Source organism: Protobothrops mucrosquamatus, unplaced genomic scaffold, assembly GCF_001527695.2.
Source record: "Protobothrops mucrosquamatus isolate PMUCROS unplaced genomic scaffold, P.Mucros_1.0 scaffold656, whole genome shotgun sequence".
In the NCBI taxonomy this organism is placed as follows: Eukaryota; Metazoa; Chordata; class Lepidosauria; order Squamata; family Viperidae; genus Protobothrops; species Protobothrops mucrosquamatus.
Genome location: NW_015386945.1, coordinates 510,542 through 538,305, shown reverse-complemented (window position 1 = coordinate 538,305; position 27,764 = coordinate 510,542). Strand labels below are relative to the sequence as shown.

The 27,764-nt window shown below is 40.6% G+C and overlaps 1 protein-coding gene across 1 annotated transcript; it reads left to right on the top strand.

Moving 5' to 3' along the window:
• The first annotated feature begins 10 nt into the window (after window positions 1–10).
• On the top strand, window positions 11–24,315 carry CAVIN2 (caveolae associated protein 2). Its single transcript, XM_015817931.1, has 2 exons — window positions 11–778; window positions 22,917–24,315. Exons 1-2 carry the CDS (start codon window positions 290–292, stop codon window positions 23,688–23,690), a joined length of 1,263 nt encoding a protein of 420 aa, XP_015673417.1. The 5' UTR covers window positions 11–289; the 3' UTR covers window positions 23,691–24,315.
• The last annotated feature ends 3,449 nt before the right edge of the window (window positions 24,316–27,764 follow it).

Sequence of the window (27,764 nt, the reverse complement as noted above, 5' to 3'; positions counted from 1 at the left end):
AGTGAAATATGACATTCCGCCCGTAAAGAAAAGAGGGCGAGGAGGGAAGGACGGAGGGGGAAAACTTAAACCTGCAGGCAACAAACTCCGGGCTTGAACCCTTCCTGGTTTCAGAATCTGGAGATCAGATAGGGCGGGGCTGCGCCGAGTTTTTCTCAAGTTTTCGGCTACTGCAAAGAAGCCTTTACAAGGTGCTCGGTGCTGGGGCAGATTGCATTCCTGCCTTCCTCAAGAAGACACCCGAGAGAGGGAGCTGATCGCAGCGGCCCACGTCTCTAGCCTGGTCGCGATGGGGGAGGACGGAGTGCAAGCGGAGAAGAGCAGCGCGTGCGTTTCTCCCAGCTCCGATGGGCCTCTGGATGCCAGCAATCCCAGCCCGGTGCCCTCGGGCAGCCGCAGCCCCAGCCTGCTGCCGCCAGCGCCGGGCGAGGCGATTCGGGACAGCTCGCAAGTGAACGCCATCACGGTGCTGACTCTCTTGGACAAGCTGGTGAACATGCTGGACTCGGTGCAGGAGAACCAGCAGAAGATGGAGCACCGGCAGATCGAGCTGGAGGGTTCGGTGAAGGGCATCCAGAGCGACCTGAGCAAGCTGTGCAAGAACCACACCTCCACCAGCAACACGGTGGCCAAGCTGCTGGAGAAGTCGCGCAAGGTCAGCGCCAACACGCGCGAAGTGCGCGACCGCATGGACCGCCAGTGCGCCCAGGTGAAGCGCTTGGAGCACAACCACGCGCAGCTCTTGCGCCGCAACCACTTCAAGGTGCTCATCTTCCAGGTCGGTATGCGCGAGGAGCGAGGGAGATTGTAGGTTTGAGGAGGGGCCCCAAAGAAATTCTCCTTCCCCATTGAGCTTTTGCAAAAGTAAAGTTGTGGGAATTAAACGCGGCGCAAGGTGGGGCGCAAAGTGGGGACACGGTCGGATACCCTCTTCTCCTGGAAGGAACAGTGGACTATAAACCTCGACATACGAGCACAGTTAAGCCCAAAATTTATATTGGTAGGTGAAACATTGGTTAAGAGAATTTTGCCCCATTTTACAACCTTTCTTATCACAGTTGTTAAGTGAATCACTACGGTTTTTAAGTTAGTAACATAGTTGTTAAGTGAATCTGGCTCTCCTGTTGACTTTGCTTGGCAGAAGGTTGCAAAAGGTGATTTACATGACCCCGGGAACCTGCACCTGTCATAAATATGAGTCAGTTGCCAAGTGTCTGAATTTTTATCAGGTGACCATGGGCATGCTGCAGTGGTGTGTGAAAAATAGTCATAACTCACTTTTTTCAGTGATGTAGCTTTGAATGGTCACTAAACAAATGTTGTAAGTGGAGGATTACCTGTACTGCAATCAGCGTAGCTCTCACATTTTCTCCACATATTCATAATTCCTTTATATTTGGTATGTTTTAAGTATTAGTTTCCCCTTACAGGTAGATCATGTACAAAATATCTAATAAATTGGTGCAACTTGAAGCCTTGCTGAAACTCATTATCCCTAAACTGGAAAAAAAACAAAAACGAATCAACATAAATCTGGGCTCCCAAATTCCATCAAGTAAAAAGCTGCTTTTATAGGCTCTGGAAAATATTATTAGTTACTGCTGGGGCTGCAGCCCCACCCAGCTTAGCTGTTGGCAAATACTTCCGGCTGGATTCTCTCTCTGAAATGATTCCTTTCTCCACATCCAGCAGCATTGACCACAACAGCAACAATTGCCTGTTGTATTGATGCCAAAGTATATCTGTCTGGACTCATTGGAGTTTAGTAGTCCCAAGTTACTTTGCTGAGGATTGATATTTGACTAGTGTCCTCTCAATTGCATAAGTAAATGAATCACTGCCCTTGCATTTGTTTTCTAGTAAAAGTAAAATCACTTTGTATTTTTCCTGCGTGGCAATGCAATCTGTATAGCTTTTCATCATATGGGTAACACAAAGTAAAGATAGATTTACTCCTTAAAAGGTATTTGCCCTGCCCCACCTTCCATACTGTAGAAATAAGATCAGCAGTCAAATCCAAGCTTTCAAGCTGTGTTAGGTTGCATTTTTCAAATGGAAAATAAGGCGCAATTTTAAAGATCGGCAATGTTTTCTTCCTTATTTTTTAGGATTTCCTTCTTTAACTCATGATTGGAGTCTAAATTTCATGCCTCCTTATTTTACTGTTGACATTAACCTGCATATTTTGGACTTAGGGCATGCAAAATTATCCTTAGGAGAGAAACGTTTGACTTCTTTCCTGTCCTGAACAAATTATTCTAACTCCTTCGTTCTTCTGAATTGTTATCTTAAAAATGTTTTACAATTGTATTTCTATGCATTATTCTTTCTTCTAAAATGTCTATGTCTGTTGATGAAACCCAAAGTCTCCACCATATATATATATATCTAAAGTAAAATATCTTGGACATATGTTTGCAATTTAATGTTGCTAAATATGTTAAGAAGGTGGTCAGCAACATTGTTTGATTAATTGAACAGTAAATAAAGGCACTACTGGTGTGCCCTCTTAAAAAAAATTCTTCTCCTTATGCTACTTTTCTTCTTATATTATCATCCTTATCATGATGAATTTTTTAAAGGGATATCCTTTGCATGTTCAAAAGGGATATCCTTTGCATGTTCAAAATATATATTGAGTGGGCCTTATTCCCCTTAGGTAGCTTTTTGAAACCCAGTCTCATAGATCAAAGAAAATTGCTACTATTTAGGTATCCAGTAAACAAATCAGGATTGAGAAACTAGTGGGCTTTCAGGTACACCTGAGTTATAATTTTCAGCATCTCATAATATTGACCTAAGGCACGGGTGTCAAACTTGCCATGACACATGACGTGTTGCGATGTATCGTGACATTTTTTGCATTGCCAGAGCTGGGGTGGGTGCGGCCTCTACATGATGCAACCGGCCCGTGGGTCGGCAGTTTTACACCCCCTGACCTAAGGTATTGATTGGGGTTGCATTGGGTGGCCAAAACAATGTAAGTAAGGGAGGAAGATTACAGGGATTATAATAATGGTGGGTGAGGCCAAAGCAGGCTGAGAAACATTTTTAAGAAGCTTGGGGACCTCATCTAACCCATCTTTTGATGGGTTACAGATGGTGCCTTTTTATTTAACTTTGAGAATGAAAATGCTCCAAAAGCTTTCCTCCCTCTCCCTTTACCCTCTCTGTTACTTATCTTTGGACAAGAGCGTCCTTAAATTAAAAAAAAAAACCAAATGGATTGATAATTAAGGAACACCTACATTGTATTTACATTAAAATCTTCTGGGCAGAATGATATTGAGATCTGTGTAGCATCTCTACATTTAGATCAATCTCTCTTTTCCATTCCACCTAAAGAAGCCAGATGATGTGACAATTGCATATTTCAGTCCCGATGAAGTAATAGGGTGGCACTTGAGGGCAGCAGACAGGGGCTGTGGTTAGGCCTTATGACACCCATGGTCCTCTGTTGCCTGTCATCAGCCAATCTGCCTGATCCGTGCTCACGACTTGTTTCAATTCATTTGGTGATTTGTGTGGCATAAACAAAGCCATGCTAATTCACCTACTGTATATATTGGAATCAAACTCTATGAGAGACACCTCTTTTCCTGGCAAGGGCTCCCTCTCCCAGCATCTGGCATGTCTAATAAAGCAAGTTAGACAACATGTAATCAGGAGACAAGCAAATGTGGTATGAAGAACAGCTGCGGGGGTGGGATTGGCCAGGTGAGATCTCAGCCAGAACAGCTGGAACAAGGCTCATGTCATCCCAGTGTCCATCACCTCCACTTGCCTCCAGCGGTTGTGGGTGCTCCAACACTGGAGATCTTTAAGGACATGAATTGTAGGGTGGTGCGTGCTTTGAAAATGATTCAGATGAGTACTTCACAGAAGAATGCGCAGAGCACAACAGTACCACTGCTATTCTTCCAGGTTCTGCAGGAACCCGAAAAATGCAGCTGATTTTGAGTCCTTCAAATACTTGCAACTTTTTTTTTCCAGAGCCACATGAAAGCCTGAAAAGGTGGGGCTGGTTGAATGAACGGAGCAATAGAGCTTGTGCAGGATCCAAAGCAATTCTTCTCAATACCTTCGGAAGTGAGGACAGACTTAATAAGCATCTATATGCCAGCCCCAAGCCCCAGCCCTATTTTGGAATAGGATAGAAAGTTCAATATATTTCGTTCCTTCTGTCAGAAGTCATGCTGGAAATTGTAAATCAGTCCAAGTGCTTGATTATGGATTTTCGAGGCAAGAAACTTTTTTAATAGTTTGGAAAGTAGCCAAATGCTTGAAACAAAGCAATTCATTAATTGAAGTCATTAAAATGGGAAGACAGGCCATTTTACAGCTGTTCTTTTGTGTAATCTTTCCAGAAAAAGCAGGGGTGGTGATTTCCAAATCTAGTTATATGGTACTTAAATGATAAGCAGCTTTCCCTCAGCTCATGCATTGGGCACCAATTCTCATTTCAACCCAAGAAGGAGGATGACTCACACTTTCTTTTCTGATTATCCAGCACCAAGCAGGTTGCCAGAGAGATTGCACTGGGTGTCTTGCTCTCATGTGTGTTGGAGGGCCATGCTTAGGATTCTTGACATTCTCCTAGCAGTGAGAAGTACCGGAGGGAAACTACAATCAAGAGTGTACTTGGAATGCATTGACCTGATGTCAATGGGGTTACTTCCAAAGAAGAATGCATATGTTTTGGTGACAGGTGACTGGTTGATTCTCTCTAGAATTACATTCAGCATTGCACGTTTAAGAAACAGAATAAACCACACAGGTCATTTTCATGGAGGAAGAGCAATTTTGTCCCAAAGCATAATATAAGCCATTATCTGATCTCTGTATATCCCAGTGAATTATAAATTTGAAAAGCTACACAATATTATCTTTGAAATAGTCAAGGTTAGTAGTCCTTCAGAGAATATGTTTGTGGGAGTCTTTTTGTCATAAGATTATATAAACAGAATTTTATCCAGCTAGCCCTGAAGATATTACCTAATTGGTTAATGAAAAGTCTGCAAGAAAACAAACAAGCTGAGACAGCACAAATGATTCCACACTTTTTTATTCAATTTAGCACCCTCTGACAACTACAGCTCCCAGAATTTGTAGAGTTGTATTTTCAATGCATCTGAAGGACTTGATTAATCAGGTATAGGAGTCAAAAGAGAGGACAGCAGTCCCTTAATGTCTCCATTTTGGGCCAGTTGTTTCATTAGTCACCAAAATAATCTATTACTGTCGATGTGTTGATCCCCTCTAGCATCTCAAACTATTGAACTATTGCTGATGAAACTACAGTGCGGTGGAATATGTCAGATGCCCATTTTAGAGAATCACTAAGCAATGTCTTGAGTTCCTATTTCTTATGGTGGCATCTGTGCTTTATTTGGTCATTCAAAGTATTTTTATCCCACTCTAAAAAGCCAAAGAAAAGGAACGAAAGGAGAAAAAAGCAAACATAGGAATGAGTTTATAAAGTTAAATAATAATCATTTTAATAACTAGCTGGCTAGAACTAACTCAAGCATGGGGACAAGAGTTGAATAAGTTTGTCTATCACAGAATAGATTATTTTATTCTCCAGGTTTATCTGCTGCAACCTAATAGAATATGTTAACTTTTCTGTGTACATTTTTATTACTGCATATATTACATAGTCTATCCAACTTTGGCTGATTTGGAAAAAAAAAAAAAGCTAAGCAAGATGATCATACATGGAAAAAATATACATGGTCACTGAGAGTCTATACTGACTTGATGACACATAAGTAAGCAGGATCAACATAGTACTTGGATGAAAGCTCAACTCTGGAGATAATGAAAAACTTCCTTATTATCGCCAAAAACACCTCATGGACATGTCCGCATAATCACCAAGAGAGAAACTTGATTTAAAAAAAATGATTTTACGACATTGCTAATCTCCAGTACTAGTTTTGAAGTCACCTGTAATGTCTGTTGTTATATTTATATAGTGCTTTAAAATTGCTATAATTATTTATTTTCTCCATGGTCTTTACAATAGCTATTAATTTGTAAGACGATCAGATCAAACTAAAGCAGTGGTTCTCAAACATTTTATCTCAGGACATCTTTACATTCTTAAAAATATTGAGGACTCCAAAGAGCTTTGATTGATGTTGTGATATTTACTAGGGGGTCCCCAAATCACACTTTGAGAATCACCGGACTAGAGGATAATCAGATCCAATGTTCTGTTCTGACAAAAAGTCCATTAGATATACATAGGAATCCCAGAAACTTAATGCAAGAAAACCACCCTGCTCATATTCCCCAGCAATCAGAATTGACAAGCTGTCTATCCTTGAAATGGAAGATTCCATACTAATGCTGCCAAAGAGGAAGAAAGGTGACCATGTATACTTTTTTCATGCCAGGTATAATTTTACGCAGTTCTGTCTGACCTCCCTTATTCTCCCCACCCAAAGGTAGAAAACCCTGTAATGTGTCCTCATATAGGTAGTCCTTGCTGAACAATGATAATTGGGACTAGAAGTTCTGTAAAGTACAACGACACATGACTATGCTGCCTAACAACAGCAGTTCCAGCAGTATCAAATTAATGTCATTAGGCAAAACACAGCACATTGTTAAGCCAGCACCTCGTATGACCACAAATTCCAACTTCTCAAATAATGATTATATGACCGCAGGGCACTGCAACAACCAGAACTTCAGGGAATGGCCGTAAGTAACATCATTCAGCACCATTGCAAGTTCTGACAGCCACTGAACTAGTGGCCATTAAACCAAGGACCACCTAACAGAATTGCTCCAGCCCCCTAATTGTTTTGGTTGCCATTTTGTGTGATTTCTTGGCCACATACCAGGAAATGGGGAGAGTAACTTCATTGTCCACAATTAATAAGTCTACTGGATTCACTTTTTTTTTCCTGAAGAATAAAACATTCCCACCATCCAGCTGGTGATTCGTCAGCAAGGAAATGAATAAACGATCAATTTTCACCTTCATCATATTGTATATCAGAATTTTACCAAGCTTCTATTAAAATAAAACTCCACATGCAACTCGCAATCGGTCCAATTGTACCAACGGCATGAACGTTGAAAGACATGTTTGTGCTGAAAACACTTCTTCCTCTACCTAGTGGATGTTGTTCAGTTTCTACATCAGTGCTCACATATAACAGCCACTCAACAGTTTGTGTTAGAATGTAATCACATGAATACGCATTTTCTAGCTCAGAGCTATGTCAGGATCCGTATGACATTTTCTTCTAGGATGCCCAGCTTTTAGAGGAAGTGCCTAGGCCGAGTTGCTTTATTGAACATGCAGATTATAACTTCATCAGATAAACAGCAGTTTTGTCTTTATCTGCCCTAGTGGACAGAAGAGTATGCTGGGAGATTCCTTTGAGATGTTTTAACTTCACTTAATTCTGGAGTAGGATTTGGTACACGGGGAATATCTTGCTTTAGTTTTAAAAAGGCTTTCAGGAAGCGTGTACTCCACAACTAAAAGATGGGAGAGGTTGAGACACTTTGAAAAGGCTCTTTTTCTTGCCATCACATAGCTTACCTTTTGCTGCAGCACAATCCTTAAGGAGCTTAAGGCATTGGGAAGGTGCTTACAGGTGCACTCAGGTATGGCCTAAACTGCTGGCTCAGGAATTCTGGGAGTTGAAGAGCCGTCATAAAAGAGCCAAGGTTGCCTACCTCTGGCCTAAAGCATCTTCTTCAGATCCAAACTGTTGTGTGGCCTTTATGTCTTGACACATTAAGCAAGTTGGGTGGTAGGCAAGCAACTTTAATGTAAAGCACTGTCCATCTGGGCTCGCTTTGAAACATTTGCAATCTGTTTCCCGAACACACATTCCAAATGAGAGGCACAGTGCTTTTGATCTACAGTAGGTATGTAGCTTTACTGCACTTTTTGGGTGTGGCAAAAAGGCCACCTCATTTTCTGAAAGTATTTCAGGGATAGTCACTTCGAAAATAGTTTGAAAAGAGGATGGGAATTTATAAATTAGGTTTATAAATTAATTTTATTATTGTAAAGTAGTTAATCGTAGTTTATATTACTTGTAACCATGATTAACTATTTTATATTTTATTTGTTTATTAAATCCATTTATATGATGGCCTGTCTCTTAAATGTGGCTCTGGCCAGCTTGATCGATTACATGCCATCAAGTCTTAATGACCAACCACACGTTAAAAACAATATAAACATAATAAAAGCAGAGGTATAAAAATTCATGTTAGTTAGCAACTATGTTTAGTTCATAATTTAACTACTGCAAGGGTGTTTATTATCAGTTAAAGTAATTATGATTTATTAATACTGATCCACACTGTGTCATCTCAGTTGAGTTATAGCTTTAAAATAAATTTAGAACATTACGATCAAAATAAAATTCTTTCCTGTATAAATACCAGTGCTCATGGACACACCTGAGATTCTTAGAAAAAGGAAGCAGACAGAACTGTTGCCATGGCAATATCTTGATAATTGGCAATCGAAGCTGGAAAGATCTAGCAGACTGAGCCTGACCCACTGTAGACTACTGGACCTCAGATTACAAAGATGCTTTGTAGAATAAAGTTGATGATCTGCCGCCCTAGAGTAGGACTGCAGGGGTAGGCAACCTCGGCTCTTTTATGACTCATGGACTTCAACTCCCAGAATTCCTGAGCCAGCTATGCTGGCTCAGGAATTCTGGGAGTTGAAGTCCATGAGTCATAAAAGAGCCGAGGTTGCCTATCCCTAGACGAGAGGTAGATGAAAACATTTAGTCTTTGCTGCCATCTAGTGACTGTTTGGATTTTTGCAGTCCTTACCTATACTGAAATATGTATGGTTCGCAGGGACATTTCATGTGTTTTTCACCTTAATTACAAAAATCCTACAGTGCGTAGGCATTAAATTCAGAACTTTGATAACTTTGATCTATCCTTGGAAACATGGATCTGGTGTTGGAGAAGCAGAGGGGAAGAAGAAAGAGAAAAAGAGCAGTCCTGCCTACTGCCAGCCAGTCAGAAAACAGGTTTTCCTATTTCTGTTGTAAAGTAAATGAATGAGCTTGTGCCCAGGCACTCCACCTTTTTAGAAGTCTTCTGAGAAACTCAGCTCTGTTAAAAGATTTGCTTATTAAACCCAACTTGCTGGGTTTTTTTTTTATATAAGATCGGCAGTTTGCATACCATCCCCTTTTTTAGCAATAGTCTGGATTATGCAGAATCTAAATTTGAATCAAGTTTATGAGACATTCCGCTTAGCTCTGAAAAGGGGAGGGAATTTGGAAGCTTTTATGCAGATATGATGTGTGCATAGCTTACATTTGTTTTCACGTTTAACATCGCCTGTTCCATTAGATGATAATTCTTTAAATATATCAAGTGGGTCTCATGGAAAATGTTTGGTGTGCTGACATGCTAATCTCTTGTCCATTCACCCTGGAAGGAAGGGCCTCCGCCTTGCTTTTCATTGTTCTCCTCACCCTGTTTTTCTCATCTAAACCAAAGACAGAGGAGAATCTTTTTATTTATTTATTTTCATTTTTTTTCTGGGCTTTTCCTAAGGGCAAACTATAAGTTTGCAGCTATTCTATATAAACTTTTAAAAAGGATAGAAAGAACCAGCCAGAATGTTCACAATTTCTTCTTTGTTTTGATTTAAATCCAGAAAATAGGGATCTGTTTTAGGGATCTGTTTTACTGATTGATAGGAGAGATAAGGAAAATATTTGAATCAAAATTTCTGACAAGTGGACAGCCACTTGTCTGGAATGGTGTAGGGCAGTGGTGGCAAACCTATGGCACGGGTGCCAGAGGTGGCACTCGGAGCCCTCTCTGTGGGCACATGTGCCGTTGCCCCAGCCTTGCCTCCCCCTGCGACCCCCTCTCCAGCAGCCCCCTGAAGGAGAGTCACCCTCGAGCGTGGCCCACATGGAGCAGCGCAGCCAAGGACATGGCAGCCAGGCAGCGTAGACAAGACTCTGCCCTCACACCCCATCATGCAGTTGATGCTGCAGGGCGCGGGCAGAGGGTGTGGCTGCCATAGCACTGCTGGGCTGCCTGGGCGATCTGCGGCGGGCCCTGGAGGCGGCGAGTGGTCCTGTGGGCAGGTGGGGCGGGGATGGGGGGCAGACCAGGGTCGGGGCAGGGGGGTGGAGCGGGGGCAGGGGCAGTTTTTGGGCACTCAGTCTCTAAAAGGTTCGCCATCACTGGTATAGGGTCTCCTGATTGAGCAGGGGGTTGGACTAGAAGATCTCAAAGGTCCTTTCCAACTCTGTTATTCTGTTATCTATTGTTACTTGATGTTGCTTCAGGTTGTGGCCTAAAACCCCCTTGATTTTCCTGTGCGTTGATGTGAATTTGGGTGTATTTTAAGTCTGAATATATATCTGGAATAAAGGGGGCAAGTTCAAATGGTTGCTTAAGATGCCCTGAGATTGTATGAAAGTTCTGCATTTGGGATAAGCGTTATATGATAAGAAATACAGAATCATGCCCCGGCGATTGCAGTCACTTTTGGGCATCCCGTGACTCTTAGCTTTCTGAAACTTTTCTGGAAAGTGAAATGGCTCCATCATGGTGAATGGAGATGAAAGAGAGAAGATCCTGCTGCTGGTGCTCTTTTGTTCTAAGCCTCTTCTGGATGAAGGGATACCCATGCTTTGCTACTGCCTCGGGGCATTTCGTGAGATTTGGGATCAGGACCAAGTAAGTGTCCAGTGGCTAAGCACCTTTCCGAAACTTCAGCTAGGCCCTTGTAGGAGTACAGCATTCCTATACCAGAATTGTTCTGGCATTCACATTTGAGCATACACATGAGTGCGTTAGCATAGAGTAGATAAGCCTTTTTTGGGCATGTCATGATACATGTCAAAATTATGGGAGTGACTGATTTGCTTAGTTCCCAGAGGCTGCAGTTTTCTCTTCCTAGTCTGTCCAAGGAACAGTCATGCCACACCTCAGAAAAAAATGATAAACATTGCTATAATGTTCCAGGCCTTTCTCCTTCCCCTTCCCCTTCCTGTTCCCTTTGTCTAAAGGTCTTCCCCAGACCAAAACTCTTGCGATAATCTCTGTTACTACGTTACATAAATCTAATTTGAAAAGGCTATTAAGCTATTTAGAACCATTGTCTGATATAAAGAAAACAAAACAAAACAAGGGGAGTTGGAGAAGAAATGCTAAAAGCAAATACATCTAGTAGGTTGTAGTTTCATTTCGGAGTCCTTTTGAAATATCTGAGAAATAACTGACACTTTTTCTCCTCTCTAAACAGTTCTAAACTCTGCTGGCGAGGACAAAGAACCTGTGTCTGCTTAGTGTGCGGTTTCAATTTAGCTCTTGATTTTTTTTTTTTAAAAAAAGCTCATTAAATGCGAGACTGTGTGTTCCTCCAAGGCCCTTGTTTAGCAACAAATGGATGTGGAAATAAATATGCATACATTTCATGCTTGTAAGGAGCCACTCCTCTAGTTAGTTCGGGTGGTTAGAATTTACCGCTGGTGGTCGGTGAAATGTTGAGATTATGAGATATACAAAGGAGTGAATTAAAGCATGTTATTTCTCACTGTTCTGATGCATGCATCTGGAGGTTAAGAAAATTCTAATCTGCCTTTTCCTGGCTATATGCAAGCTTCTGTTATCTTTCCCCATTTACTTATAAGGAGAAACATCCCTTCACAAGAGATAGAATGGGTGACAAAATGATCAACGTATTTTTGAAACAGCAAGTGCTGTTCTTGAGTCCATGTGCAAAATTTTGTTGTGGGGTGTCAGTGGAAGCTCTTAGTGACATCAGCCCATTGGCAAATACTTGAAGTTTATTTTGATAAGGTAAGGAAATATGTGAGTCTTCCTCCTATTGACTGCATCCATGTCATGTTTTTTGGCATTACCTAAATCAGTGGTTCTCAACCTTTTTAATGCCGCGACCCCCAACCAGTCGAAGGCGAGGACTAAACCCGTCGTAAGTCAAGGACTAAACCAGTCGTAAGTCGAGGACTAAACCGGTCATAAGTCGAGGACTAAACCGGTCGTAAGTCAAGGACTTTCCCTGCCCGGGAGCGCCGCGCATGCGTGGTTCCGCCCCCTGCGCCGGCCGAGGCGTAGCTGGCAAGCGGCAGAGACGGAGCAGGCCAACCACCAGCTGGCCCAGCTCAAGGGAGGTAAGGCACCCGCCGGAAAAGGGAAAAAAAATGGCGGACAGCCTTGCTTGGCGACCCCGTGAAATGGTCGATCGACCCCAAATGGGGTCGCGACCCATAGGTTGAGAACCGCTGACCTAAATAGCTTGCCATTGCTGTCTTCCCAGAAGTTTGGCTGCAGTGCTGGGATTCCCTGGTAGTCAGCTCTCCAAGTTTTGAACAGAGCCAATGCTGTTTAGATTCAGAGGTCAAGGTGCCCTCCCCCCACTTTTTTTGGGGGGGATTAATGTAACTCATTCTGAGAGATCTTCAGAGCAATATATTAAAGGTAGCTATTATGGCTCTTTTAATATAAGATGCAGAAGACTGTCCCAATCACTTCCTTTTAGCTCTTCTGAGTGGGCTATTAAACATAAGCTGCGAAAGGAGGATCCCTCCCAGTACTTCAGACTAAACCAGGGGCAGTCAACCTCCTGTGCTGGCTCAGGAATTCTGGGAGTTGAATTCCACGAGTCATAAAAGAGCCAAGGTTGACTACCCCTGGTCTAAACCTTCAAAATGCGGTGGGGAGATAGTCAACCCCTTGTGGCAGGTGGGAGGGTGGAGTATGGTGGTGGGACATTGTCCTAACCTGTTAGGCTCCCTCCCTGGGCTAGCTCAACCTGGGCTGAAGCTTCCCAGAGCCATTTCATACAGTTGACTGCCCTCTGAAGAAGGAAAGCATCCCCCTCTCTTCCTTTTTCCTTCTTCAGTTTAAGCTTGGCAACTTTCCTATCGTGCAGTGGGCACCTTACTTTGCAGTTCTCAGGCTTTGTGCTAGGGAACAGCTGGCTGTTTTCCATTTTTGCTTCTAGAGTCACTCTTGCCCTTGCTTTCCTTCCCTCTCTAGTGACTGAATAGGATGACTCACCATGTTTAGCAGTGGGATTAGTTGTCTCTACATATTTGTATAACATGGACAGAAATGTTGTCAACTTACTGAAGGCAAACTCTTGTTATGCTGTGAAACTTTATACCATGAAAAAGACATACTCTTCATGCATCGGTCAATTACCGTATCTTAAACATCTAGATCTCAATTACCACCACCTGAAAACACTAAAAAAAGTATTTGCATTTAATTTGTTTGCACAGATAGATACGTGTGGGCAAGTGTAGACATACTCATGCTTCAAAAACATTCAGTCATCAGTACAGTACATGTCATCATGGTGATCTGTTCCATCTACTGCCCAGGTGCTTCATGATAGTCTCTGCTTTGCCTTCTTATGGTTCTTGACTTGAATTGCCATCAAACAGAAAAGTGCCCTCTGTATAATTGGACACCCTGGCCTTTGTCTAAAATATAAAGAGAGAATAAGGATTTCAGAAGGATGAAATGAGGGAACAAAGTCCCATTGTAAGGGTTTATTGAATTTCACCGAATCCCATAACCCTCCCTGCGCCCTCACAATTGGACAGGATACAAAACAGTAAATACTTGAGTCCCCTATTGGGATATGAAGCTCAGTACATCTGAAAGGCATTTGTGCTGTTGAGGCACCTTTAGGAGATAATGTCTGATTTAAATAGATAAAACCTTAGAGGCCTCTCATTTTTTCTTTTGTTTTGATTTTCTGGATTGTTTCTGCTTATCCTCTCTTTCTTTGTCTGTGGCTGCGGGAGTTGTTAAAAATACAAGCAGCCGAGAACTGACTGTTTGCAAAGCCTTTTTAAGCTTTGGCATCATTCCTTCCTACTTTGAGGGGATCATGTAAGTGGCATGATTTTTTTTCCCATTTGGAATTCAGAAGAAGCATTATTCTGCCCATCATGTATCACTCAGTGGATGAACAAATTTAGGAGGCTGCCCAACAATGGGCAAGTATTGTTGGGTGTTTGAAAGAGTAGAGTTTTAACAGGGTATGGGGGAACAGAAATTTCCAGATAAATTAGAGATAGGGGTCTAACCGTAATCGGGACTATTCCAAACATGGTAGTTTTTAGATGTTTGATCTTGGAATGAAACAAATAAGAAGGGAAGCAAATAGCAGAAATTCAGTTGTTTCACTTTATTTGGTGCTTGGAATTAGAAAGAAACANAAGGTTTGACAAAACACCTGCATGCTCAAAAATCAAGACTAAGTGAGTTAGGAAGGTAAAGATGCAGAAAATGATAATGGACTCTGAAAGGAATTGATGACATAGGATACAAGACCATTAAATGTTCTCATAGTGCACCAATTTGCACATATTATTACAGGGCTGCAACTGCATAACTTTTGACACATTGGCTTTTTTTCCACTGGGAGGTAGTACAAAAGAAGAGCTCACAAATGCTTTCTGAGCAAAGATTCATTATGGGCAGGAACCATTAGGAGCATTAAAACCTCTCTTTTTTTCCTTCTAAAATCAGTGCTAATTCAAATGTACTACTGAATTAGTAAATGGAAGCATACCATATTAAATCCAGAAATGGAAAATATATTTTCTTCATTTTTCAGTATGTGTAGTTTCCTTCTGATTTAATCATGGCTAATAATTTGGAACATTTAAAAAAGCCTTCACTGTGAATCAGCCCCTACAGACACATCTGCCTTTATATATTATTTATGTAAATGCATCCTAAGTAGTCACTAATATTTAACTCAACTAATTGGAATAACCTTTGTTTTCAGTCTGAATAAATAGGCAATTGATGTTCTATTTTTTTAATGTCAAGGTTGTGTTTTTTAAAAAAAATTTAAAATCCTCATTTGAAATCAGTTTGGTTTTAGTTTCCCGAATTTGCTCCCAAGGAACATGACTTTTGATTAGAGGCAGAATGTTCTCTTGTAAAATACCTACAGCTCGAGCAGAACAGCCATCGTATCATACCGTGCTCTCTCTCCAGGGCCATTTTATATAAATAGGAAGGATGTTTAGAGGATGCTTATCTTTGGTCATTTTTGATCCTGAAATATGGTGTTTGCTCGTGTGGGTTATTCTGTGGGAATTGGATGAAATGCCAGGAGAAGACCTGTATCATGGAGATGAATGAACCCTCAAGTCTATCATCTACTATTAACCTGTTCATATCAGATAACTGCTGTGCCAGGGTTTAAATGGAGTTAGTCTAATACTGATGATAATTATATTAGTTTATGGAAGAAACCATAGTTGGTTTTACATCCATACAAATGCATTACTTTTCCAGGGATTCAGAGGTACAAACTATGTTGTGGTATTCCAATATTTTGTAAGTGAGAATGCCTTGATACTAAATTTTACTTGTTTGTGCAATGGTTTGCTGAATCCGGCTTTCTGCTAAACAATATTAAAGAAAAGAAACACCATGTTCTTTTTATTTATTTATCCATTAATTTATTAATTACATTTTTAAATCACTGCAATTGTGTAACTTTAAGTGAAATATCTGTAAAACAATAATCATAAAAATAATCATAACATTATCAAAGTATCTTAAAACTAGAGCACACAGTATCTTAAATCATTTTTAAAAAGTCTTACCGGTATTTCATACAAGATGTAGCATACAAGGCAACTGAAATTCACATTCTATAGTTTGTTCAGCTAATTCTAATGGTAGTTCTCCAGTTTGGCCAAGAATTGTTTTCCAGGATCACAAGCAACATCTGATGCACGTTTGAATTAGAATTTATTCAGTTGCTTGCTAATTTTAATGGCAGATCTCAGCGGAAAGAAGAGATGGGAGACATTTTAAGAGTGACAGCCATTTTGAATTTTCTAAAATTCAAAACCACCTCAGGGCAAAACACAATGGCAAAATGTAGGAGGCAGATAAATCACAGTCCACTTTCTAAGATGGGTATAATCACTGGCAGAATCCTCAAGAAATCAGGAAGATCCTTGATTCTTTTCCCTTCCCTACTTTTCTCTTTTGCACTGATGCCATTGTAGGGAGAAGTTTTTAAAAAGGACCAATATTATTTCTTACCTTCCCAAATTGCAGGGCAGATGAGAGAATGTGGAAGAGATGCCAAATTGTACAGATGGTTGGATAAGTCATGTAAAAGCAGGAAAAAAATCCTGCTAATTGCTTGTTTCCCAAATCTCCCAAAGTGAAACAGATCTTCTCAAACAGAAAAAAAGGCAGTCGTTTTGCCATTCCATAATTTAAATAAGGAAATAAAGTGAAAGAGAAAACCCCAGGCTTTCCCTTCTCTAAACATAAAACAAATGAGTGCCTGAGGTTCCATTTCACAAAAAGATCAGGTGTTCACTGCTGGAGAGCTGACAGGAAAATTAAAAATATGCTTTTAGCACTTATTTTTGAGTTGCATAGTTAATAAACATAATTCACAGCCACAGTGTGTTTTAAAATGGGGTTGAAAACTTTGTGGAAGACATTTCCCTTAATAGCTGTTCCTAATGACTGCCAAGTGAAATAACCAAGCTCAGAGCCCATAGACTTCTAAATATTAAACAATAGGTGCAAGTAGTGGTGGGATTCAGCCGGATCGCACCAGTTCGGCAGAACCGGTAGCTAATTTTTTGTTGCCCAGGTCCAGAATGGACTTCCAGAAGTGGCATCCACACAGAGAACCGGTTGTTCACATATTTGAATCCCATCACTGGATGCAAGATATATAGCAGTGGTGGCGAACCTATGGCACAGGTGCCAGAGGCGGCACTCAGAGCCCTCTCTGTGGGCACACGCGCCGTCGCCCCAGTCCTAGGCCTTCAGCTGGGTTTTATAAAACCTTTTCGCTTTAGGCCTCCACCGCCATATGCAAAAAAAAAAAAAAAAAGGTTCAATCAGTCAATTTCAACTTCTCGCGGGAAAAAAAAAGATCTTGCAAAGTTGGAATTGATTGATTGAACTTTTTAGTCCCACCTAGTCTGCTGTTACCACCGCAGCCACGCTCACCCAATTGGCCACACCCAGACAATGGGCCACACCCAGACAATGGGCCACACCCAGCCGGCACTCGACGATGCATAAGTGGGTTTTGGGTTGCAGTTTGGGCACTCAGTCTCTAAAAGGTTCACCATCACTGATATACAGTATTTGGATCCCAAGCGGGAAAGGAGGTTTGGATCCAGGATCACCCCAGAGAAACAGCCTGAAGTCCCAGGAAAATACGTGTGTGGGTTCGAGGCATGACAGCGGTAACAATAGGCTGCATTCCCTTGTCATCTCCTCCTAAGCACACACATTTTCCTGAGATTGCAGGATAAGCTCCTGCTTTACAATAAGTTCCCAATACAAATAGTAAAAATGTCAGACAGTTCAATACATTCCAGAAAGATCTGGAGTTTTTAATGAAGAATTTTTTTCCAGGCTTGGTTCCTTTCAGATGTCCTGGACCCAAAGCCCCATCACGCTCAGCAGAATTGTTATTCATCTTCTCTAGAAGACTTCTTTAAGTTCTTCAGTCATGTCAAGAGGTGTTCTTCACACGTGGGCATGCTGGACGTACTCTCAACTCACCTGGGATGACAGCAAAGAGCACAAGTTTAGCTATAGTAATTGAGGTAGCTTCCTAGAATAATTTCCTCAAAATTCCTTACAATCAACTATTGACCAGGGGAAGAACAGGGATTCTTCATGAGAGGTGTTTATATAGCTCTGAATTCATGAATATAAATAGATAAATAAATATAGTGCTGGGGCTGTCTGAATGACTGTGTTTAAGGTACTCTAAAGCCACTGTTCCTTTATAAACTCTTGCTTCTGAAGGCAGAACTAAACATTCCCGTTTCCCAGCAAGTTGCTTAAGAAACAAGCAGATTATGGGAAAAGCAGCTCCCTAGAACAATAGGAGATATTTCTTTACTTGGGAAAAACGGAGCTTCATGAAAGAAGTTCTGGAATTTTTACAGTGTATCACTTATATTTGAAATTCCGACTTGGCATTTTCACCGGCGTTATCTGAAAAGCCCCAACTTCTTAACCACGTACAAGATGCAATAAATTCAAGATACTCACCCCGAGATAGCTGAGGCAGTGACCTTTCTTCCTAGAAACCGTTTTTGGCAAGAGAATGGCACTATCTAACAGGCAAATGCAACATTATAACTGCTGCATTTTGCGATTAGTTTCTCCCAGGGAACAGAATAAAGTAATTGCAACATTTTGGTTGGCATACCTATCTTGTTCTAGGTCAAAAGATTCTCTCCCCTTGTTCTTTCCCTAACAACATGAAGGGGAGTTTTATCTGGTGAGCATTATCTGGTTGGAAATGAACAGAAGCCAAGAGAACGACAGAAGTGTGTAGAAATGAGTAGATAATGCAGGTAGCAACTTCAAAAATAGTCCTGAACTTGCTGGAAAATTCTAGGCTCCAAAGCTGTGCAAGCCTACTGTTAGTTCATTGATGGCTTCTGTAACATGCCATGCGGAAGTAGATTTTCACAAAAGCAGAGAAGCAAGATGAGAACTTCAATTGCTCTTTTGTAACCCATTTATTTTGTGGAGAGTCTTCTAGCATATTTTTCTTTTCTGGCATGCAGAAATTATAGTTGCTTTCCATGCCAAAACAATGAAGCATTACTACTATTTCTGCTATCTTTTGCTGAATAACAGAGTTGGAGGGGCCTTTGAGGTCTTCTAATCCAACCCCCTATTCAAGCAGGAAACCCTATACCCGTGGTGGCGAACCTATGGCACGCGTGCCACAGGCGGCATGCGGAGCCGTCTCTGGTGGCACGCGAGCCATTGCTGGGCCGAGCTGCTCCCTTCTCCTCTCCGAGCATGCCCAGTCTGGGAATAGGCAAGAGGCTATAAAAGGAGCAACTTTCTGTGGAAGCAGCATTTGCTGCAGACAGCTTGAGAGCGAGCACGAGTCGGAGCGGACAGCGAGCGAGTGAGTGAGCACAAGCCGACAGCTCGGTGGCCACGCCCGCTCGGTGGCCACGCCCACCCGGCACCCAGCGATGCATAGGTGGGTTTTGGGTTGCAGTTTGGGCACTCGGTCTCTAAAAGGTTCGCCACCACTGCCCTATACTATTTCAGGCAGATGGCTGTCCAATCTCTTCTTGAAAACTTCCAGTGACAGAGCAACCCACAATTTCTGGAGGCAAGTCGTTCCACTGATTGATTGTTCTGTCAGGAAATTGCTCCTTAATTCTAGGTTGGTTTTCTCCTTGATTAGTTTCCATCCATTGCTTCTTCTGTCTTCAGGTGCTTTGGGGGAAGTATATTTCCTCTTCACATTTGCCATCTCTTTCCAGCTATAGCTTCATTTCTCCTTAAAGTAGCATGATTTCAAATCTCCAAATTGGTGTCCTGGTTTTAATATATCTGGTTCTTGATAAAAGCCAGCTCTTTTGAACCTCCCTTGTGGCAGGGAGACTCAATATACTGAATACTTTGCTATTTTATTTTAATTTAATTTAATTTTAATTTTAATAAAAATGTGATTGCCTTGCTTGAATTCCTAAGTGGAAGAAGAGAGCCATTACACACCTTTTATTTCCTATATTCTATTTTGTTAACAACTCCTCCCAAACATATCAAGGCTCAAAATGGCTTCCTCACATTTTGATTCTGTACCATCTTTCATTTTCAACATTTTACGAGTTTTATTTATACTGCAGAACTGGTTTAATCATTATTTTGTTGCTTGGTGGGGCTTTGCTTCTATAATACTCAATTTAAAGCAAAATAGATGATATTAAACTGTCCTCTAGACCAGAGGTCAGCCTTTCTTGGTTGGCAGACCGGAGGGAAAGGGAGGGAGAAGCATTTTACATGCCCGTGCGCACAGGGCCACAAGCATGCATGCAATGCAACGGGGACGGGCTAGCACCTGCGTAATACTCACTAACCCGTCCCATTCTTGCATGGCACAGCACCCCATGCCCCATGCCTGTTTTCATGCCACGAGGCACGGCAACGGCCCATTTTTGCGCCCTGAGGCACGGCGGTGGCCCATTTTCATGCCCAAAGGTGCAGCGGTGGCCCATTTTTGCGTCCTGAGGTGCGGCAGAGTCCCATTTTTGCACTCTGAGGCATGGCGGCAGCCTGTTTTGTGCCCCACGGAGCAGTGGCATCCCATTTTTGCATGGTGCAGCAGTGTCCCATTTTTGCACCCCACAGCACGACAGTGGCCCATTTTCACACCCCGTGATGTGGCAGTGTCCCGTTTTCACACCCCGCAGCACAGCGGCAGCCCACAGGTTGAGGACCCTTGCTGTAGACAACTTTATTAGGTGGGTCTTTTTTCCCATAAACAGTCATTCCCAAAGCCAAAGATATTCTCATAGAAATATTGAGCCTTTGGAATAACACCATTCAGGATGCTGGCTTAAAAAAGGACTCAACTCTTTATGTATAAGAACACTATAATAATATTGAGGAAACTTGAGGAAGCTGATCAATGAACGTTTGCAGTTTAACCATCCTCCATCAATTGCACTGAATTTGTATTTTGTCTGTTCTAGATTGTTCCACATGCCCCTCCTATATTCACATCTTGGCACGAGTATCCATGACCCTCCCAATATGTGTACAGGAGCATTCTAGGTAGTACATGTCCTAATCTCAAGGTTCCATTATTGTTAAGCCTAAATTGATTCCATTGTTTCCTGCCACAATTTTTTTTAACAGTGGGTTTGTTAGTTTATAATTTTCAAGGAGTTGATAGCAACAGAGTGTTAGTCACCTTTTTTTCCCGTCTTGATACTATAAAGAAAAAAAAAGCAAGAAACAAAGAATAAGTTTATGTGCCTAGTTTTATTGTATCAAGTGTGGCAAAAATTAGAAGAGAATACACATGTTTCAAGGTCAAATTCAAATGGTGTTTATCTTCCTTCCTCTTTAATATTCGGGATGGACTCTTTACGTTCTAATAATAGTAAAGGAAAACTTGTTTATGGCCATTGATTAGCCCACATATAATATTGCAAAATACAACAAAGCACCATCAATATTAAAAGTAAAACAAAAATAATAATGTGACAAATACCATTGGTTTACCCCTGTGGTTTCTTCTAGAGCAGGCCACAAATTGGTACTGGTCTGCAGCCTGTTAGGAACTGGCCATGCAAATTGCCACAAAGAAGAGGAAGTCAAGCTATTCTCCAAAGCGCCTGGAGGCAGGACAAGAAGCAACGGATGGAAACTAATCAAGGAGAGAAGCAACCTAGAACTAAGGAGAAACTTCCTGACAGTTAGAACAATTAACCAGTGGAACAACCTGCCTCCAGAAGTGGTGAATGCTCCAACACTGGAAGTTTTTAAGAAGAGACTGGACAGCCATTTGTCTGAAATGGTTTAGGGTTTCCTGCCTGAGCAGGGGGTTGGACTAGATGACCTTCAAGTTCCCTTCCAACTTTATTATTATTATTATTATTATTATTATTATTATTATTATTATTATTATTACTACTACTACTACTACTACTACTACTACTATTATTATTATTATTATTATTATTATTATTATTATTATTATTATTATTATTATTATTATTATTATTATTATTATTATTATTATTGAGCGAAGCTTTATCTGTGCCTGCATGGCATCTGGGTAGTATCCGAAACCATTCTCCCCATTCAGCAACCGCCAGTCTGTAGAAAAAAAATTTCCCCCCAAACCGTTCACTGATACAAAAAAAGGTTGGGGCTGCTGTCCTAGAGATCTGCACATATTCAAAAATGTTGTTGGTATTCAGTATTATTTTTGGTTGTTGTTCAACAGGGATATGTGGATGATGGATGGATATATAGAGAATGATACCTTCCAGATGTGAATAGACCATACTATTCTGGGGGGCAATTTCAGACCTTAATGGCTGCCACCCATCAATACCACATGTTAATGCAGCCCATGCTAGATAGAAGGTTGTAGTCCAAAATAACTAAGGAGCCAGAATTGGAATAAGTTCCGGGCATAATATTGGTGTTCTGATAGGTCAGTGTTTTGCCTTTGTAAAAATCAGATGCACAAGTTCTTATAATTAGTTTTGAGGTCAAAGTTCTGTTTGCAGCCTATTTTGAACAATGCAGGCATGGGAAGGGAAACCAGTTAATCTGAAAAAATGCATAAAGAAATTCACTTGCCACAAGCCCACATATCTCAGAGTAAAGGTTATACTTCTCAGGTCAAAAATACACTTATTGTAGCAAGTTCAAAGTTCTGACATTCTTACCAATTTGGTAAGTCAATGCTGCATCTGTTGAAGAAGCAAAAGTCAAGAACAGTTTGTATCATTCTGGATTACTTCTTTTAGGAGTAATGCCACGATAGAAAAGTAATCCTGAATCCATATCAGAAGAGTAAGTTGAACCCAGTACTGAGAGAATAAATTTTGGCCAGGGGAAGCAATGCTCCCAAGTGTTTAATTCATGTCCACCAACCACATCATTTCATATCCTGTGCTAAGCAAGGATTTTGGGGTAACTGTTTAACATTTATATTGACATATCGTTGATTGAAGTTCAAGCTAACAGGAGAGGATTTCTGTTCCAGAAGAGAAGGGGTGATAGGGAAATTGGGAGTGATCTTGCATCCTGTTTTTAATGATGTTAAGATATTGGCATGATTACAGCTGCACTAGTCTCTAATAGCCATGTTGACTAAAATGTATTTTATTCTAATAGTAGATGACAGCTCATAAACTCATTACTTTCACGCAGTATAAAAGAACGGTTCCATAGGAAGTGAGTGATTGTTACTGGTTGAATATACTGTGGCACAAAAACAACTTCCTTTACCTCATTACCCCAAAGGAAAAATATTGATGTTATTCAGGGCTGTGTCTTGTTTATCAAGTCTGTGTCTTGTGATGCTTAAATAAACACATATCAACTCTTTACAGGAAGAAAATGAAATCCCTGCCAGCGTATTTGTGAAAGAACCGGTTCCCAGTATTACTGATGGGAAGGAAGAGCCTGTCGATGAGAACAAAACCTTGGAAGAAACTTTGCACACCGTGGAGTTATCCTCAGAGGATGAAGTGCCCCACGATGACCTTGCAGAAGACAGTATGGATGAGAAAATAGAGGAGTCCAGAGCTGAGAAAATCAAGAGATCGAGCCTTAAAAAGGTTGACAGCCTGAAGAAAGCATTTTCCCGTCAAAATATTGAAAAGAAGATGAACAAGATCGGCACCAAGATTGTCTCGCCTGAACGGAGAGAGAAGATCAAGAAGTCTTTTACCCCTAACCATCAGAAGTCTTCTTCATCCAAAAGCTCATCTTTCAAAGTCTCTCCCCTGACATTCAACGTGAAGAAAATCCGTGATGGAGAAACATCCATAGAAGTAGAAGACAAGCCAGTGGAAGCTACTGGTAGTGAGCATGCAGTCTTTGAAGAGACCACCCTCACTTCAGATCCAGTCTCTTCTTCTTCTCCAGCTGAAGAAGGAAAAGCCTTTGCTGATTCCTTGGAAAAAGAGTCAGGAAGTGAAGGAGAGGTGGTGATCAACAACAACATTGAGCTTGCAATTGTTGAAGAAGATGATGACTATAGAGCTTCATTAGAAATCAGACAAGAACTTTATGAAGATAGAAACAAGCCAACCAGTGGAGAAATGGAATATTCTGAAGAATCCAATCAAGCTGCTGTCCTCCGCGTAGACCAAACAGCGTAAATTGCCTGTGCCCTTTCTACACATGATGTTTTTAGCTATATCGGTCACCAGAATATGTCTGGTATACTATGAATGTGGGGTCTAATAGTGCCTCTCAGTGGAATTGTTGGTTTTCAAGCGTATATTTCCTTATAAAACTGTTTTGTTCATTCAATTAGAATTGACTCCCACAATCAAAAGTAGGGCTGTTTTCCAATTAATACAAAACAAGATCTCTTCAACCCTCTTCCTACTTTCTAATGTTTCTTTACTTTACCTAGAATGTGTTTAAAAGAAGTGTTCAAGACAATTAGGCCATTTGATAAAAGGCATTACCTACAACAGTCTCTTTTAAATTGTAGTTAAGAATATAAGCAATGCCCTGCTAGATCAGACCCCTTGCCCCGTCTAGTCCAGCAGAATGTTATTTGGTGAACCAACTACATAAGGAAGCTCATTTGTCTCCCAGCAAATTCAGGAAAGTCACACTGCCATCAATTCATAGATCCCCAAGACTTCCATGAATTGATCCAGCCTTTTTTTTTTCTTGTGAAGCCATCCAAGCTGGTAGCCAGCACCACATCTCATAGTACTGAATTCCAAAATGTAATTACAGGCTGTGTAAAAAAAGGAAGGAAGGAAGGAAGGAAGGAAGGAAGGAAGGAAGGAAGGAAAGAAAGAAAGAAAGAAAGAAAGAAAGAAAGAAAGAAAGAAAGAAAGAAAGAAAGAAAGAAAGAAAGAAAGAAAGAAAGAAAGAAAGAAAGAAAGATCCTTTGATCAGTCCTGATTCTTCCAATACATTCAATTTGATTCTAGTATTTTGGGAAGAGGAAAATAGCTTTTCCTTGTCCACTTTATCCAGATTTGCCTAGATCCATGACCCTCATCCCCATCCACAATTTAGAAGCATCAGCTTTCAGTGGAGAAAGCATGGCTATTAAATGATGCATGTATGAACTCATTTTTTGAAACACAGATCCCATGTTTTCTTTAATCTAGACTGTGAGCCTGCATTGAAAAAACAGTTTCCTGCATTCTGCTTGGCTCTTTTGGAGGGAACTGTAAAATCCATTGCAGTATCCTCTTTGCCTGTTAACTTTCTCCTACTAACTGCTTTTTAAGCTACAATCCAATTGTAAGCTAAACTCTTTCCCACCTATGCCATAATAGTAAGGCAATTCAATATGTTTTCCTAACCTATGGAATCCCCAACGCTTGTAATTTTTATTCTTGATGTGCTGCGACTATCCCAGTACGATGTCAGAGGGAACGTCATGTGACAAGGGCCAATACTGAAAATTGCAGGAGTGAATTACTAAAAAAGTACAGCTTTTGACAGTGTACGTAACACATGTTATGTGCAGGTGCACTGGAGAAGATATTTTTTAGCATATACAATTGACTTGAGAAACAAGATTACTGAGAGAAGGCTGTATCTCAACGAAAATAAGGAAGTGGGATTTTTGCTTCCTTACCGCTGTTCAGTGCCTCAGTTAATTAATAACTGTTGATACAGAACAATTAGGCAGTTGAGTTTTCTGCCTAATCGTGTCTGCATCAGCCTATTTTTGTCTTTTATTGACCTTGAGAATATTCCTTTATCCACCTCAATTCCATGCAAGATGAGCATTAGTTTTGTTTTGTCCTTTCAAATAAAAGGAAATCAAGTTCTTGTGGAACTACAGGTAGTCCTTGGGGTACGACAGTTCACTTCGTGACCATTCAGAGTTACAGCAGCATTGAAAAAAATGACTTATGACCGTGTTTCACAGTTACAACCGTTGCAGCATCCCCATGGTCATGTGATCAAAATTCAGAGGCTTGGCAACTGACTCATGACGGTTGCAACGTCCCAGGGCCATGCAATCACTTTTTGCGAGCTTCTGACAAGCAAAATCAATGGAGAAACCAGATTCACTTAGCAACTGTGTTATTGCAGTGATTCATTTAACAGCTGTGGCAAGAAAGGTCATAAAATGGGACAACATTCATTTAACAACTGTTTTACTTAGCAACAGAAATTTTGGGCTCAAGTGTGGTCGTAAGTTGAGGACTACCTGGACAGTGCAGTCTTATAGCTTATGTTCTGAAATCAATCCCACCGAGTCTGTTAGTACTTACTTTCAGATGAGCATATGTAGGATTGCAGGCGTAGCGTAGTAATGAAGTAATAGTAGCAATCAAAGGTAATATATGTTAAGATCTATTTTAGATTTTTTTTTTCCATGTGTATCTTCCCAGTATTTTTTTTTCACTGTTGGTGGAGCAATGAAATACATGGCTAGACATAAAACTATGAGATCAGTAAGATGCATATCTTGTCTTAGTGTCTAAATTGAAAATAATGTGGTTAGGAGTGTCTGTGCACCGCAGAAACTGATGGTCTGCAACTCTCATTAGACCCAGCAAGAATAGTCAGTGATGGGAGAATATCTTCTACGTTCTCCCCAACATAGGGACATAGGGCAGAATATATTGAGGAACACACAAAGGCAAATAGGATCTCTTCCTTCCTTATTTAATTCCAACATAATGTTCAAAATGAGGAGAGGATACTATTCTTTCCTAATTGAGAAAGTTGCATGTACTATTTTGCGCATGTGCCAAGACTGGCATGCTGTGTGAGCAAAGTAGCAAGGAGCATTCCTCCTTCCACACATGCACCCCCTACCCCAGGTTGCACCATATCTAAAGTCAGCAAAGATATTCTGACACATAGGCAAAAGAATCCCCTCATGTAGCTCTCCACACCCTTGGCAAGTTGCTTCCCTTTCAGGAGAGCCCAGATTTGCTTCCTGAGGCAGACATGTCATCTGCTGAAAGGCCAGACTCTTTTTGTGAGGTGCTATGTTGCCTCACAACTATTGTGGAAGATAATATAGATGACGGGTGGGGTAGCAGATCAAGCAAACTTACAATGGAATGTCTATGTAGGTGCTCTAGGATAGCTTGCTTCTGTTCCATGCAGCCTTAAGTTGATCATTAATGTATATAGATATATATGTTTTATGTTAGATTTATTTTAAGAGAGATTGCGTTTAAAAGAATAAAGAAAAATATTATTTGCTTAATAAAAAGAATTATGTTTTAAATGGCCAAAGGGAGATACAGTATAGGGATATATATTGTAAACTAAGTAGATCGTAGAAATAGATTATCAAATAGTGATCTATGCATCAAACTACTGTATTTAAGAGTGTAGGGTGAGAGACGGCTTGGCATATTGCAAGATGATCAAATGAAAGTTCAAAGAATATATAATAAAGTAAGAGAGGGGCTCGGATGGTAAGATACGTATTTAAGTAACCCAAATATATTATCCAGGGAAGATATATTTTTATTCTGTGTCTGCACAATGTTACAGAGAAGATTGTTTTGAAAAGTGTATCCATGGATTATTTGTCAACGTATATTACAAAAAAAGATCACAGTGAAAATTTCCCACCGGACGGGATGGGGACATTGCATCCACCACTTTTGGCATCCTGCAATATATAGTAGATTTCACAGCAATGTAGAAGCTGGAATTTCTGCATATGTGAGGCATTGTGACCAAACTATTCAGAAGTGAAAGTGCATTCCTACAGTGTGTATTCATTCTATCTGAATTCTTCATTCCTCTTAATCATAAGTGTAACCCAGTAATATATAAGTGCCTGACAATCTTATATCGATATATTATACATATCCAGCATACAATAATATTCCCCTTTTAACATTGATATACTTAACTTTTGCATAAATTGCACTAGAAATTTGTGGGTTTCCCCACCCCAATATATTTAAAGCTGCAATTTAGTTTCAAAAAGTTTTTTAAGAGACTATATGTTAGTAAGCAATTCCAGATGGAGTATTCATGCAGTCATTTAATGTGTCTCTGGATGTTGATCAGAGTTGATTTCGAAGGAGGAGATTTTTTTGACAGTTAAACTTTTTTTTAATAATTACAATATTATGAGAGAGTTAAAATCGATAGAAATAACTGCAATATAATCACACATTTGCCTTAATTTGATTTAATATCAGTGCCTGTTACTAACTACAGATGTGTTCAGCTAAATAAAAAGCAAACTGAATTACATTGTATTTGTCTGA

Bases quoted from the DNA above. Each gene is read 5' to 3' on its own strand.
- CAVIN2 (XM_015817931.1), top strand. From the start codon at position 290: ATGGGGGAGGACGGAGTGCAAGCGGAGAAGAGCAGCGCGTGCGTTTCT. The intron at 779-22,916 runs GTCGGTATGCGC...AACTCTTTACAG, and splicing joins TCAAGGTGCTCATCTTCCAG to GAAGAAAATGAAATCCCTGC.